This window comes from Chaetodon trifascialis, chromosome 21 (genome assembly GCF_039877785.1).
Source record: "Chaetodon trifascialis isolate fChaTrf1 chromosome 21, fChaTrf1.hap1, whole genome shotgun sequence".
In the NCBI taxonomy this organism is placed as follows: domain Eukaryota; kingdom Metazoa; phylum Chordata; class Actinopteri; order Chaetodontiformes; family Chaetodontidae; genus Chaetodon; species Chaetodon trifascialis.
This window is the reverse complement of record NC_092076.1, coordinates 13,091,051-13,107,193: the sequence shown is the minus strand read 5'-3', so window position 1 is coordinate 13,107,193 and position 16,143 is coordinate 13,091,051. Positions and strand designations below refer to the sequence as shown.

Sequence of the window (16,143 nt, the reverse complement as noted above, 5' to 3'; positions counted from 1 at the left end):
CCATTGAGTTCTTTATTGTAAAGAGATTGATTTTGATACAAATTATTTACATTTTTGGCCACAGAATAAACAGATAGAGGGGAAGAAAAACAGAGAGAGAGAGAGAGAGAGATTTGCATGCACATTAAATAATTAATCTGGAGAGCCACAAAGTCCAGTGCGGGTTGTGACTTGAGAATCTCACTGTTGTTTGATTGTTGCTGAATCAAGGGATCGGGTGGGGGGGCATCGGTAAGGGTTAAGATTTACCACTGATCACCATAGTCTGAGCTGTAAGAAAAGAAGGTTAATCAAGATTGAGATAGTATGACCATGAGGTGACCAATAAGATGCTATTTAACACTCATTTGAACAGTAAAATGATTTTAACAAGGAGCAATGAAACAATCAAACAATATTTTGGACCAATTTTGGCAGAGTTGTGTTGTCACTATTTGAAATGAGGAACAGAGGAAGGCAAAAAATTAAAGTAGACAGCAGGCAAAGGTAGTGTGTTAAGTGTCAAAACTCTTTGAAGATGAAAAATTGCTTCATTTAATTTCAGGTATTCTCTCAATAAATGTCAAGATCCTCCTTTATTTCAAATGACAAGCCAGCTACCTGTCATATTTTAAATCACAGTGTGGGTTGTGGCTGATCAGACCCTTGCCCTTTCCATCCTGCTAATGCAGTTTTAATTACATATTAGATATTTCCTTTGCCCAGTTAGTTTGTGTGCTTTCCCACATCTTCATTTCAGGCACACAAAAACTGTCGATTTCCGACTTTAGTTTGAAATCACTGGTGTCAGTATCAGCCTTTACAAGCCTAAATCGACTGAACCAGATGTGTATTCTCATCTGTTTCTCTCACCGTGGTTCAGTGTCTTGGCTGGAATCAGCCCCAAACAGCAGCCACGCCATCGCCTGCTCAGGGGTCGACCTCTTCCCATACCTGCAGAAAATCAAACAGCAGCCATTAAATGATAACTAAATCTGATCGGCTGGAGATTCTCCTTCATCTGAAACCCGTCTCTGCTTTGCGCTGGTGTCGCTCCGTCAGCAGTTCACTGGGTGCTCTGGTGGTGTGACCCTCCCTCGGCCTCGCTATGAATTTCAACTATGGGACATCTTTATTTTTTGTGAACAGGGCAAGTTAGCTGCACACACCCTGATGGGATTTTATCAATACTGCTTCTCTGTTTGGTTTAAATCACAGATCTGCTGAGAGAAAAGAGAGTTTTCAGGTTCACAGACCAGTGTCCAGCAAGGAAAACACAACAAGCTCCTCCGCCTTTGTCTTTTCAGGTGTCTTCACTAAAATCAATGTCCTGGGCACTGAAGAGAAAACCTGCCTTTGTTTGAGGCATCAGGGGCCACACTGTGAGGCCTTTGAATGCAATGATAGATCCAGCCTCTTTAATGGCTGACAGGAGGGTCAATGATGAGAATATACACCCAGTATTTTCTCCAGCTAGAACCACAAAACCCAGTCTTATACATACATTGATCAAGCAGGGATAGTGTGTCTGATAACGGTTATCTGATCAACACTGTGACCAGTCATACAATCTCTGCCATGTTGAGGTATGACAGAAAACTTTAGGTTTTAAAAAACTCTGTGCTACATGTCAAAGTTCCAAAAGTGCATCACTGCAACGTCATGTAAGAATAGCGAGCCAAGAGTCGTCCTTGGCCTGCCGAAGAAGGCCTGCACTCTCGAGAAAAGTCTTGACGTATGGTGGAAGACGTCATGACACAACTGTGAGGGCTCGACCCCCCCATGTGGCTCTTCTTGCTAACTTGTCCTTGAGCCAGAGGCTTAATCTCTCACAGCAGGGGGCGGACGCCCTGTCTGACCCACCAGAGGATGAAAAGATACCAAATCACTGCAAGTTTTCCAGCATTTCTTAATCCTCTTGCATTTCCAGGTGATACACGCGGTGGTGAAAAGTAACTAAGTACATTTACTCAAGTGTTGTACTGAAGTACAAATTTGATGTAATCTCTGTTTTCTGTTACCTTATACTTCTACTCCATTACATTTTGGAGGAAACGATTGTACTTTTTGCTCTAATACATTTATTGGACAACTTAAATTTCTAGTGACTTGGCAGGTTTTGTTTAATAATACAAAATTTATTCAATCAATAAACCATGATATAACATCATAGATTAAGAAATAACTTAGCAGAAATTCACAAGCTACCCTGCAGATAAACTATATAAAGTAGTTAAACCACTTTTACCAAATTTAACATTAAAGTTAGCATATTAATGCAGCAAAAAATATACTTCAACAATCTAATTTGTATTATTCTGAAATATGCCATTCTGGATAATGAGTACTTATACCGTTGGTACCGTGTATTTTAAGTAAAAATTGAAATGCATGACTTTTACTTGTAACAGAGTATTTCTACAATGTGGCATTGCTACTTGATCATTGTCACCAACTCCCAAACCTGCTTCATCTCAGAACTTCACCCGCTTACTGATGAGATGTGCGCTCCAGGAATCTCTGACGCTGTTCCTGCATCGTTTGGTTAAAGGAGATGCTTCAAAATCTCGTGAAGCTGACTCACCTCTGCCTGGTGATGAGGTTGACATAATGCCTGACAGCTGCGTGGTATTTTGCCCAGTCGTCCGGCGAGGCGTTGCTCCCCGGGCTCTCCGGTTTGGGAGGGTAAGCGTCCGCGAAGCTGCTCAGACACACCAGCAGGCAGGCGACGAGCGCTGCGAACATCATCCAAGATCTGAGCGTGCTGGCCATCTGAGGAGGAGGACAAATACCATGGAAGGATTTCCCTTGAGGATTAGAAATTATGTTCTCGAGAAAAACCTAAAAAAAAAAACAACCTCTCTCAACTTTTGCCGAAGTCGTTACCATTGCGCGTTGAATGTGTCCATTTCTCACAAATACTTTATACCCAATATTATGTGAAAACATGTTTAATCATAAGAAACTCGCAGGAATCTTTGTAGGACGAGGTTAAAAGGTTAAAAAGAGAGCAGTAAAGTAAGATGACTTACTTTTTGACAGTTGTCTGTTGCTGTGGTCACTCCGGCGGGGCGCCTGTCGTGCTGCTGCGCTCGTGGTCCTCTGGGTTGGTTATATAGTGCGGGATGGATACCTGATGTAACACTAACCACACCCCTCGCCTCAGCAGCAGCCTGAGGACAGCACACTTAACTAAATATTCACACAACTTAGAGTATTTGACTTTTAGCTGAGTTCCGAAGCTTATTTTGATAATACACACGGAAACATTAACATTAAACTTAATATTTAACAGGCTTTCCTGTTATTATGTTGCTTTGGAACTTAAAATTTAAAGAGTTACCTATTTCCTCCTTTTTTAAAAGGTTACTTGAAGCACATCACCCATGTATGATTATGAAACAAACAGACTAACAGAGAGCTGCAGGATTTTCTTTGCATGCCTCCTGTAAAACCATAAAATAGACCCCTGCTCTGCTTTGTGACTTCAAATAATGGCCCACAGCATGAGCTCCAGCACTGTAAGCATCGTGTTTGCACTTGTAAATCAAGCACAGGGTTTACTGGCTCATTCAATGTATGCTTGGCCCGTCTCAGTATGCTTTCTACCCATATGTGATGTAATAATCCTGTAGGTGAAGCATTGCTGGATGCAAGTGGGTGACAGTGATGTGCAGCTAAGCTCAGAAAGTTCTAGAAAGCACAAAGCATTTCCAGAATGGACACAAACCTGCACCCACCCACCCACACTGAGGTCCTCTCACCAGGCAAAAAGGGCTCAGACTGGGGTTCAGAAAGCCCAACAGAACAACGACAGAATAATGCACACTTGAAATGATGCACAGCACATCAACGATCAGAGAAAGGTGAGATGACCTGCTAACCTGCAGTATATAGTGCTCGCACCAGCTATTACAGTCTAAAACTGTATTCTCAGTCCATTCATCACTTGTTCTGAGGCTGACACCAGGGTTTCACTGTGAAATGCTATTACTGAGGTTTCTTCTGCAGCTCTATGAAAATGCAAAATGTAAAGTGATTTTTGAATGCTGAGCTATCTGGAATATTCACATGACAGTGATGCTCAGCATGAATAACAGGTAAACTAATTTGTTGTTGCTTTTTTAAAACGAATAACGGTGAATTTCTTGCAATTGTACAGAGACTGTTGTAATCAGAATCATCCAATTGTGTTATTGACTCCAGCCTCTGTGTAAGGCTAGTTAATGACCAAACACGTTTATCAATGCAAAGCAACCAAAATTACATTCTAAAATATAGACAGGGTTTATTTAAAACAGTTCATTAACTTTTTCTTTACAGAACAAAAATAGATAAACTTTCACCATGTTTTTGAAGAACTGGACAAATGTAAAATCATTGGTGTTCATTTCTGTATGTGTCTGATCCAGGAATGATGAAGCCTAACTTGTGCGATCATTAGCCCCTTCACCTTTGGCCTTCTAGGCACCCATCACCCCCGCATGCATTATTCAGATGGTGATAAAACCATTAATATGGTCTGGAGGTGGAGGTCATAGGCTGCAGCGTCCACAGATCAATAACTCCGTTGTGTTGCACATGTTCACATCTTCACTGTAATAATTCTCTTATGATTGAATTAAATGATTTGACGAGGTGTTGCTGCGTCGAATATCCATGTTATTAGTTTGCCTTTTCAGAGAGACTTTGAGGGCAACTGTGGACCACAGCGGCTGATACGACATGAGCACACACTCGCACGAGGACACTGTTTACACAAATACCTTTCAGGTCTCAAATGCTGACGGTCTAATGTAATCGGTCAAATTTAGGACCGTTGCGGCGGCTCCTGTTTATCTTGGATCTTCACGGTCTGCTGTTCAGTTCATGACGCCTGAAGTCGTCCCCTATCCAACAGTGCAAGTGCAGTGATCTCATTTTAGTGTACGCTTATGTGTATACTTGTATTTGCTACATAGTGAGGACCAGAAGTTTTTAACCGACAGAGTGAAGACATTTTGGCCACTCTTCATTACTTCAAAGGGCTGTTTGACTTGACTTTAAGGCTAGAATTAGACAGTGTGCATTCATTATTGGGAACATACCATTGCACAAATATAGCAGGAGTGTAATAAACAGCAAAAAGGAAGCTTTAATAATCTTTTACAGCCCTGCTATATGAGATTAGTATCAGCCATGTATTAGATCATGGATAAATCAAAGAAACTGTCACAGTGCCAAATATCATAACAACACACCTTCCCTGGGGAAGTCATGACAACTCCTCTCATGTGCTGTTTATAGAGCTGTAAAAAAAAAAACAACGGTTTTCCCTTCATCTGTCCCTAAGCCCTTGTCAAAAACACAGCTTGATTTGAGCATAAATCTCCACTGACAGCCTCTGTAGAGCTGCTGCTGCTGCTGCTGCTGACAATAAACAAGCAGTTAAAGTGTATATGACCATGCCATAAAGGCTTTAAGTGGATTGTGGTATTACACATTGATTGCACTGACCATTTCTGAGCAATTATTGTACCATAATTCAAGCTGATATTGAGGGACAATAAGTGTACTGCAAATTTTGGAACCAATGACATCCAAATTGATGCAAGACAGCAAAATGCATCCTAAATTGGAAAATGGCTTTTAGCAATCGGACAAGTTTGGAAAAAAAAAAAGGGTGGAATAGCTAAAAGTGCTTAAATGATGAATAAATCATCTTCCATTGGAGGGAAGTGTTATGAGTCCTCTATCACCTATTTCCTAACGGCTAACAGTGGCTATCCTGAACATTTAGTTAATTTGACTCCAGTAATCAACTTCTCAGCGCTCACTCTACGGGCCATAAAAGGCAATGGTAAGAAACAACAACATGCACAAGAAAAACTCATTAGCTATCTGTGGTGTTTGCAGGTAAACACTGAGAGGGTATCAGCCCCTAGATAAGGGAAGGGGCAGACAGTTCAAGTTTTCACAGACCAATAAACCCCAGCTAATGCACTCCTGAAGAGCAGTTTGGGCTCCTCCAGACGGGGGATGTGTTTGAGTTGCCATCAAGGCCAAGATAATGGGACGGGTAGGGCGCTCCTGATTTTTCAAAACTTTTTCTCTCATCCTGTTCAGTTTTACCAACTTTTCCCACTGATGCTGGTGCTAATGACGTCTGTGGTTTTGTTGGATGGAAGACATAAAAAGAATTATTAACTTGAACAAATCATGGCGTTGGAAATCAACTTACTGTACACGTCTACCTGTACGCCTCAAATGGAGCTCTAAAAGCTTTCCTGCTCAACCTGTCTCCACCATTTCCATTTGCATCACACACGCTGCCTCGTCCAAATAGAGAAAGAAGATTAAGCGCACACGTACAAAGGTCCAGTCTGGTGTAAGAGCAATCTCCCAGGAGAATGTCTGACTCCTTCCTGCCATCACAGACAGAAAGGGGGAAATGATTATGCGTTTTTATTTAGCCTTATCTCCAGAGTGGGGGAGCCACTAATATGAACAGAGTGCTTTCCAGGCAGCTGGGTCTGTTTGCACAGCTCAGGAGACAAAATGAGGGGTTGATGGTTGCCCACTACCACAGTGCGATAATTCATGACCACATAAATGGCTCTGAAAGGGCCCATTGAGTGTCAGTCAGAAGCACGGCAGATGACTAGTGAGCAAACAGTAACATATTTCCCATTCACTTTCATATTAGACTTTCTTTGCCTGTTTTGGGGGGCATACACACACACACACACACACACACACACACACACACACACACACACACACACACACACACACACACACACACACAAACACACATGAATCAGCTTCTGAGTCCTAAACAATGGGTGCACAGGTCTGGGCCAAGAGCAGCATCACTCAGACCGTTCGTCTTTTCTGGAAACACAGCTAAGCAATTACAGCAAAATCCCACCGTCTGATGTGTTTATGAGCGAGCTGGTGATGGCAGCTTCAGGTAACCCTCATGGGTGGTGAGACAGGTGTTAGGGGACTCAGGGAAGCTTGATGATTTGTCACTACAAATTAGCCAACGTGCTATTTATGTGTAAATAGGCTGAAGTCAACGTCTTACTCACTGTCCATACTCTAGGCATCATACTAGAAGTGACTCAATGCATTCATGCATCAGAGTGGACTGCACTGAAACTGATATTGAAAAAACAGCTGATATTGGCTGAGATTTCAGCTCTCAGGGGAGCTGGCTCAGGATCTCTTCCCAGTGGACACCAATTACACAAAACGTGATATTAGCATTTTCTCCCCTCTCGTTTCTGTGGAAGTCTAAATAAAGAAGAGGCTCCACGTTCTGTCAGATGCGCACACACACACGCACGCACGCAGGCACACACACACAAACACACACACACTGCTCACTAGAATCAATTCTTATAGTAATTAAAGCTAATGAGCTACATGTAACTGAAGCGGTTGCTCATTATTGCCTGATGAAACCATTTCGAATTGTTTTCCAGGACTGAATATGTGTGATTGTTCATTTTTATGACGCTTTTACAATGCATTGCTTTTTTTGATGAGGAGTAACAGGAGGAAAAATGCTTGTATGAGTCTTCTTAGTATAGCCCAGTTTGTTTTTTTGTATTACGCCGACAGCAAACACCCTCTGAAATCTGATATCAATCACTTTGATTCTCTGGCTTAGAGGTGTGTGTGTGTGAGACAGGCCATATATCAGTAGCACCTTTGCAAAACGAGCGATAGTGATACTGAAGTCGCCTGGAGTGTCAGTGAAAGCAAGTGGCTGATGTTCAAATGATATGCCAACAAAAATCACAGAAAAATAAACACAAACAAGGAAAATCAGTGATTCAGCCTCAAAAACAAACAGCAACGGCAGCCATGTTTGCAGCTCTGTAAAGCTGGTGTTGGCACAGCTGCTCTTTGAGCTAGAATGCTAACAACGGCATGCTAACATGCTGCTTTGTTTAGTAGATATAATGTTAACCATGTTCATCATCTTACTTTAGCATGTTAACATTTGCTAATTAGCAATTACAAACATGGATGTGTATCGCAAATTTGGCAATGGCAATCATGCAGTAAGATTATTAGAATTCATCCTCTTGGAACCACGACCTCATCCGTCTAATAGATGTTAGGGTTAGCCCTCTGACCTGCTGGTGGTGCTCAGGAAGAGTCAGGGAAACACTGCGGCTGCAGAGATTCATCCTCTGAGGAACAGGAATGTACAAAATTCCACAGCAATCCATGAAATAGCTGATGAGACATTTCAGCCTGGAAAAAAGATCAACGCTGCCATTCCCTGATGCTAACAGCTAACAGCATGGCTAAAAAAATCAATACTTCAATAATTTTATCGTGCTTCAAATGGAGTTGTAATTCAATATCTGTCTTTCAGGTAAACAAATATGAATCAAAAGTAAAATTTTGGGCAAAAATACACTTTTTAAAAAAGCTTAAACACTGTTGCTTATTTGATTTGGCTTTAAACTTTGAAGCACGTACACTATTTGCTTTTTTCTGATTACGACCAAAGAATATATTGTGATATCTGCTGAACTGTAAATGAACTGAGTTTCAGATAGCAAAGTTTTATCTTATCTTTCATGGCCACAACAAACAGTCCATCAGCTATGCAAACCAGCATTAGGTTAGCAGGTAGTCAGCCGTCTCAAACGTCCTCGTCATCACAGCCACCTCTGTCCTCCATAGCCCCATCTAACCTGCCGGCCATTCGTATTTCCCTTTAAGAGTGAGATGAATGATGTTAATCAGCACATGGGAGCTCTGTGCATCCCTCAGCTCCTGCTTGTCCTGCCATAATAAAGCAGTCGACCTGCCTCAGTAATTACTCTCATTCGTCTCAGTCACTGAGTCAAGACCCAAATGGATAAAAGCTCCGCTCCACGGCCCCTTTCTGGCAGCCCACGACACAAGTTGAACCAAAGCACTGACCCCATTCCTGCAAATAAGGTAAACTACAATTGCAGATTTTTTATGAAAAAGGGTCTGAAAAATACTAACATTGTATTCAATGAAAAAGAAGTGTTGTTCTTTACACTTGTCTTAACACAGTCACTTGTAATTTGGGATCAAAAAGCTTACAACTCAATTTACTTAAATTGCAATAAATTAGAAAAAATGAGTTTTTTAATGTAGTGCTTTCTTACCCCCCAATGATTAAAAAAAAATCATAAGTGAACTTAAAGCTCTAAGTTGGGAATCAATTTGTATCAAGCCGTGCACACAAAATGAAAATGTTATGACAGAGCGTGACCTTTAAGCGTGACTTAACAGTGACTTACAAAGTCTTTTTTATTCATTTGAAGACAGCATCAGATGATGTGTAAACCAAATGTCTGCTACTGAATTTACCCTTCAAAGCATCATCATTTAAGAGCATTAATTTAAACAGAAATGTACTAAAACCAAACCACGTCTCAAACACAAAGTAGGCTCAATCAGGACATCTTGTTCTGAAACAAACTCATAACTACAAATATACAGTATGGACACAAAAACACGACAAACGTCTGACAAAGCCCATGTTTACAAACACAATAACTGATGCCTGGTCAGAATAAAGATACAGTAACTCTCATGTCTCACTCTCAAGGGTTAATACAAGTAGTAGAAATGCCATCCTTGACTGAAAAGAAAGAAAACACAAAATTCTTAGACTCGACGGAGAAAACTGAAATGGGTCCAGTCTTAAGCACTGCCCACTTCCTCTCTCTCCAGCAACGTCTCTACCATCTTCGGTAAGAAGGCTTCCAGGAAATGAAAGAAGTCGTGGAAAACTCCTGTCTCGTCGCTGGTTGGCTCTAACTTGAGCAGTGCCTTTGTGCTTTCTGTCCCGCCCACCATCTGGGGCTGAACCTTGAACTCCAGGGGCTCCTTGAGCTCCGGCTCTTTGTCAATGATGTGAGCTGTGACCTGGCACTCCAGCTCCATACAGCTGCCCTCTGGCCTCGAGTCTGCATCTTTGATCAGCTCCCTTCTCACTTTCCTCCTGCCAGCCCACACCATGTGCTTTTGCACACAGGTCCAGTAAGGGGGTTCAGACTTGCCCCTTTTTGCCAGTCTTGGTTTTTTGCCTTGAGGCGACTCAGAAGCATCACTGCCAGAGGATAGCGGCCTCTTGGCACCGACCACAGCTGTACCCAGAGGGCTGGCTTCGTTTTGGGATTCAACACTGCCACAGCTGTCATTAGCTGATGTATTAAGGGAAGCTGGGGGAGTTTCAATTTCCTCGGCAGCATCCGCAGCTGAATCCTCGCCAAAAACGGCGTCCGTGGAGGGAGTGAGGCGACACCTGAGAACACTTTGGAAGACTCCCTCCACGGCAGAGCAGACCTTCTGAAACCACAGCAGCCGAAAACCATCTCCCGCCATGTGCAGATGATTTCGCAGCACTTCAGGGAGCGACGCGGATTTGAAGGGGATGCTGATGGTCAGCTGCTCTGTTTTAGTATGTGGGACCTCCCCGTGGGGGGTGAACAAGCGCAGCAGCCCCCATGGCTTCCCCTTGGTGGATTTGCGCTGGTACTGCAGGCTGCGGCAGTACTTGGCAGCCTCCTGGCACTCCCTCTGGAAGCTGCGCTGAGAGCGTTCATTCAGGTTTCCAGCAACGTTGTGGGAAAGCTCAAAGGGGTCTAAGAGATTTAGGGGGCCCAGTTTGAGACTGGAGTGATGAGTCTTGGTGGGTTGCTCCTCTTGCATGGCTCCCTCTTTATTCTGGCTGAGGAAATCAGTGATTGGGCGTGCACGCCCCTCCCTGAGAGATATGACACTACCGGCAAAATCAAACTTAGCATAGAAGGAGAAAAAGCCAGCGAGCAGGATGCCTGGAGGAAAAACCACACATGCACATAAACATGGTGATGCTGGCAATACATTTAAGAGGCTACATTCAGTCATATTTAGAATATATGACGATTAGTCTCACTTACAGAGGTCCTGTGTGTTCTTGCTGGGGGGCACTGCAATAGGCTGACTGGGGAAGGTGCAGTTCCAGCCCTCAATCACACACACCTCCTCTTCACCTGCACAAAGGTGACACAGAGTGACTGATAAACAGGTGAACAGAAAGCATGTTATTACCATTTTCATTGTGCTGGACCATCTAAAAGACCTACAATGTCTTGCATGAGGCATTGCCTGGAGGAGGAACGCAGCACTTACAGGCCAGGTCTTTGAGCTGGTCCACTGTGGGAAGGACAGGAGGGTCACAGTTTTGCAGGTAGAAGATGATCAGGAGTGTCAAAGCATAGTTGTTGAGCAGGGGACCGGCACCGCTGGGATTACCTACACACAGCAACGCAAATGTGATAGTGTTGTTAACAGGCCAACAAAATTAAATTAAGATTAGCACAATGCTGCACAAATTTATATGCTGTCAGATTTCAATGTCCTGGACAAACACAAGAAACTCTGGTCAAATATGATCTGTATTTTATGGACCTCTATTAATCGAAGTGACTAATAGAAAGAACAAATGAAGCGAGAGTTCTGCAGCCATAAACAGGCTGTAATGTAATCCCCGTAATCCCTACAGGTGCTTCTGCACACTGTCGATGGACATCCACTACAAGTGTTTTTGACACAGACGGGCTCAGATTGTTATTTGGTCTGACATTATGGAAAGCATCTCTACAGAGACAGACCTTTTGTTAAAGAGTTAGATCCTTTCTGTTCAACCAGAAACAGCCGCTACATCGTTCTCACCAAAGCCAGCAGAGTCTATTTACAGAAGCAGTCATTTTCACATTGTAAAACACACTAAGCACACTGTCACAGGCCAAGGGCGGAGGGGTCTTTGTGGTATGGGTTTGGTTCTCTGGTAAAAGGCAATGACAATGCTGATACAATCAGCAATCACAATCATCATTACACTGATGTTAATGGACATCTGTGTGTAAAGATGGATATATAACTGCGGTATTTGTACAATATCTCAGTCAATAATGGTCACATGTTAACAATGTCAGCTATCTAATCCAGCAAACTGAGCCTGCATCCACCATAAATGAGCCAATCACATCTCTGCTCACATGTGATTCAATTCATTGTTGCCACGTACAACCTTTTATAAACTCTTTGTGTTTCTCAGCTTTCATTTAGTTCACCTTTATAGGATTTGGCTATCCTCAAGTTTTGTTGGGTTTATGGTACAAAAATGATTGATCTGTCATCGGTTTGCTTGCACACTAGGATAGAAACTGTGTCCAAGATCACTGCAGTCAATTATTATTTTTTTTACAGTAATTTGGCTTTTGTAACCTAGCAACGCTGATCTATCACTTCTAAATCTTCAATTTGGATTACAACAGCAGCCTTAAATGATCCCATCACGCTGTGCTAATCACTGTACACAAGGGCCTGGTTGAAAGCTGCACTGGCAGCATGAAGGCTGCTCATCAAAGGGAATAAAGGAAACATGCCTCAGGAATAAAGTAATTAGTGTTCTCTTATTAAGATTTTCTTCCCCATCAGAAGATTGAGTTTGAAATATAAAACACAAAAATCGCTGGACTTGTGCTTTTTTTAAAAAAAAAAAAAAGAGAGAGAGAAAAACACAACAGCTTCCAGGACAAGACACTAAAAGGCTCTGCATGGTGATAAGAGGCAAGTGAAGTTCTACTGACATCTGTTGACCAAAAAGCGAAATAACAACCTAAATACACCTGGTAACAACAAGACACAGAGTTTTCAAAAATGCCATCTGTTTTTATTACAAACAGAGCTGGTGCTATACGCTATGCCCTGAGGTGTGAGTCACTTCAGCTTACCAGCCAGCTGCTTCTGCTTGGCCCAGTAGCGGATGGTGTACACCAGAGGCCTCAGCCTGTCCTCTATCCCTGAACACAGCTGGAGGAAGCGGGTGTTCCTCACTGCGAGTCTAGTGAGGGATACAGGATAGGAGAAAAGAAATTCTGCTCACTGTACAAGATAAATCATTTATCACCACATGGTATGAAGGAAACCCTCAGTCGAGCACTGACCTGTTGTTAATGGTGATGTCCCCCTGCAGGTTAAGCTCGCGGTGATGAAACTTGACAACAGGGAGACGAGCGCTGCTGACCACGTGGACTTTGTGGACGCTGGGGACACAGCGTCTAAGGATTGCTGCCACGAGGTCTAAGACCTCGGCCGGAGAGGCAGTGGACAGGTCAATGTCAGAGAGGATGGAGTCCTCAGAATGGCCGTCGTCTGACGTGCCCTCCCCTGCCTGAAGATGGAGGGAAGAGAGAAGATTCAACTCACAGTGGCGTCCCGACAAAGCTGCATTTTGGCTCTAAATTCTAGAGCAATGTAATAAGGATAGTTTGGAGCAGAAACAAGACCGTAGCTGAGTAACTGGCCAATATCATATGACTTTATTATACACTGAATATCCATTGAACTGAAAATCTAAGTCAAAGTGAACGAATGAACACCTAAATAAATAAATAAGTGTGGGACTGAACATCAAACTGAAAGTAATACAATTCACTACAAATGTCAATTAATTCAATACAGCTGAGAAAATATCAGAGCTTTGTTTCTGATTTTAACTTTAATGTATTCAAGATAAAATCTACATGAATTATTCCAGTTGCTCTTTCATAAGGGGGAAATGATTCTGCAGTTGTTTTCTTAAGATTGCTCTTTGAATAAAAACTTTCAGATAAAGTTTCCTAAAGTTAAAATTAAACGGTTATTATCACAGAAGCTTTCTTGGTAATGCAAAAACACTGGATAATTCAACAGATACTAATTCAGCAGTACGAAGAAACAGCCATAATAATCTCATTTAAAAAGTGAATTACACATACACACACACAAAAAAAACTGACTGTATTTTAAAAATGCCAGACCTGCTCTGTGGTGGACTTGGCACGGGCTTGGAACACCTTGGTGTTTTCCAGGTCCAGGAACAGGTCTAAGTCACAGGAGTGGATACCGAAGGTGTTGACAGATGAACCAAAAGGCAGAATGTGGCTGTCTGCAAACCATCCAAACACAGTATTAAAAATGAGCAGGCCAATCAACAACAATCTTTTGCACAGTTATCATCATGTCGGGCAGGAGTTCAGACACGGACTCTCTGTATGCGTGTTGGCAAAGGTCACCTGGGAAAAACTCAACGAAAACCTCTTCCAGGAGTTGAACCAACAAGCCTCGGCCCTTCTTTTCGTTTTCTCCCAGCTGACATCGCTCGACAATGTGCAGCATCTGTGCATCCACCTGGAGGTGAACAACAGACAATACAATATGAGACAGCTTTAGTCCTGAGTCCAAACTCAGCCCCACACCATGTTGGCATGAGCCAGGCTTCATATTTGACAACAGGATGCTTACAGACACCAACTGACACAGCTGAGGTTTGAGACGGTCGAGAACTTGTTGGAGGTTCTGGAAGTCATTCTTCTTCTTGGGAATCAACTTGAAATCCTTCTTTTCCCTGGCTTTGACGCGCAGCTTCAAGCCTTTCATCTGATGCTCAACGCAGGACAGGGCTGCTTGTATGCTGTCAGTCTCGCTGAACTGCACGATGGCGTACACACCCTGTGAGCGCGGAAAGTCAGATTACAATGGGGTTCAATGGTCGCTTTTCACATGATGTGGATTGACTGTCGGAGCACTTGGTGTGGACACATACTGTAAGACTATGGACATCATTCATTGTGAACAGCTGACTAACCTTGTCTTTGTCCATGATGACATCTGAGACTGGCCCAAACTTCTCGAAGTACTCAGCTATGTCAGTCCGAGAGACGTCAGGCTTGATGCCACTGACAAACACGCTGTGCTCCTCCTGGGTCTTCCTGGTGGAGCGCACCGTGCTCAGCGTCTTGTGTTTCCGCCCTTTGACATGTTGATCCACGCTAGGCACTGCAGGAAATTAAAATATGATAGATAAATATTTTTAGAAATACCACAGCTTCAAAGATCAAAACCTATCGTGCAGCAATTACATGCAATTACGGCTGTTCCGCGCGGTGTGTTCAGGTGTGTTTTTAGCTAACAGGCCACACAAATCAGACAAACATATCTTACACATTCAAAATATTTGGCTAATACAAAACGACATGTGCTAACTGCTCCAACGATGCTTTATATGGACAATAAGTGAAAGCTGCGTCATAATTCACTTCCTTCATAAAGTTCGTTGGATTTTTCCGGCCGCTTATACTTTTAACCATCTGTAAAATACCAGGAGCAACTTGAAACAATTACAAATTCAACGGACTGGCATGACGCTCGGTTAGCTCACCGTTTGGTAAGTTGACGTTGCACAGAGTGCAGTGAAACCCTCTCGGCGTCGTTTTTATGTCGCCGTCTGCTTCCATGGTGGCAAAATGTAAAACGTGGCAATAAAGCAAGAAACTCAACCGCTTAGGTCCACAACAAAGTTTGAGGCCAGCTCCTATCCACGCGTCTCTCAAATCTCCCTCCAGCGTCGACCCTGCGTTTGTTCCGAGTCCGTCTCAAAAATGCGTCCGTGTTGTTAATTTATCGTTAAGTTCCGGTTATATCCGACCTGATTTCTTTGTGCTGCAAAGCCTGAAACAATGGAAATGATCTTAATCGGTATCTTTTTCCGAGACTTCTATCACACATGAACTCTTCTCTGTCGATTTTAACTAAGTTTTATGGTGGCGTTATTAAGCCAATGCTGAACTGTAGTCGCACTGATGACAATTGGCTTCCACTGACATAGCCTCCACTCCAATTAAAGTGTCATAATGTCCAAGCAATGCTGTGTTTAATTTACAAGCAAAGGGATTTAAAAGTTTTGAGTGATAAACAATACTAATTACAGTTCTGCAATGCTGGGGGGTAGTGATTAACTTCAATACAAATGTTTACATTTTTTCCTTCCTTTGTGCAGGCAGAGCATTGACTGCAGTCTGCATTAAGAAGCTCATTGGAGTTTTCTTTTAATCCCCATAATCAATTTACCAGTTCACACTTTCCTATTTCATTATTTTGTCTACCCCTTTGAAAGCAATGTTTTATGGGCCATGAATAAACCAATTATATCTTTCCTCTTGCCTCTGCTTCCAAATAAAACAGACCTGCACCAACACTAAGTTGCACACGACAGCAAATGCAATGACATTTCTTTTGTCTTGACTCGAAAAATATGGAGCCCAGTCAGCAGAAACACCATCTGTACCAATAGTAGGCTACAGTATAAGC

General features: G+C 42.6%; 2 protein-coding genes across 2 annotated transcripts; both read right to left on the bottom strand.

Moving 5' to 3' along the window:
• Nucleotides 1-67: 67 nt before the first annotated feature.
• pyyb (peptide YYb) lies at nt 68-2,751 on the bottom strand. The gene is made up of 3 exons (XM_070990451.1): nt 2,564-2,751; nt 853-933; nt 68-270 (listed from the first exon to the last, which is right to left on the bottom strand). The coding sequence occupies exons 1-3, from the start codon at nt 2,749-2,751 to the stop codon at nt 246-248; spliced, it is 294 nt and encodes a 97-aa protein (XP_070846552.1). The 3' UTR covers nt 68-245.
• Nucleotides 2,752-8,952: 6,201 nt separating this feature from the next.
• On the bottom strand, nt 8,953-15,422 carry tut1 (terminal uridylyl transferase 1, U6 snRNA-specific). The gene is made up of 10 exons (XM_070990588.1): nt 15,215-15,422; nt 14,642-14,832; nt 14,299-14,505; nt 14,070-14,184; nt 13,815-13,942; nt 12,960-13,186; nt 12,747-12,856; nt 11,140-11,262; nt 10,908-11,000; nt 8,953-10,802 (listed from the first exon to the last, which is right to left on the bottom strand). Exons 1-10 carry the CDS (start codon nt 15,288-15,290, stop codon nt 9,667-9,669), a joined length of 2,406 nt encoding a protein of 801 aa, XP_070846689.1. The 5' UTR covers nt 15,291-15,422; the 3' UTR covers nt 8,953-9,666.
• Between the last annotated feature and the right edge of the window lie 721 nt (nt 15,423-16,143).

Coding starts and splice junctions, on each gene's coding strand:
- tut1 (XM_070990588.1), bottom strand. CDS start 15,290: ATGGAAGCAGACGGCGACATAAAAACGACGCCGAGAGGGTTTCACTGC. Junction 11,263..12,746: donor CAAGCAGAAGCAGCTGGCTG/GTAAGCTGAAGT, acceptor TGCTGTGTGTAG/GTAATCCCAGCGGTGCCGGT. Junction 10,803..10,907: donor CAAGAACACACAGGACCTCT/GTAAGTGAGACT, acceptor TTTTTCCTCCAG/GCATCCTGCTCGCTGGCTTT.
- pyyb (XM_070990451.1), bottom strand. CDS start 2,751: ATGGCCAGCACGCTCAGATCTTGGATGATGTTCGCAGCGCTCGTCGCC. Junction 934..2,563: donor AACCTCATCACCAGGCAGAG/GTGAGTCAGCTT, acceptor GATTTTCTGCAG/GTATGGGAAGAGGTCGACCC. Junction 271..852: donor AGCCAAGACACTGAACCACG/GTGAGAGAAACA, acceptor CTTTTCTTACAG/CTCAGACTATGGTGATCAGT.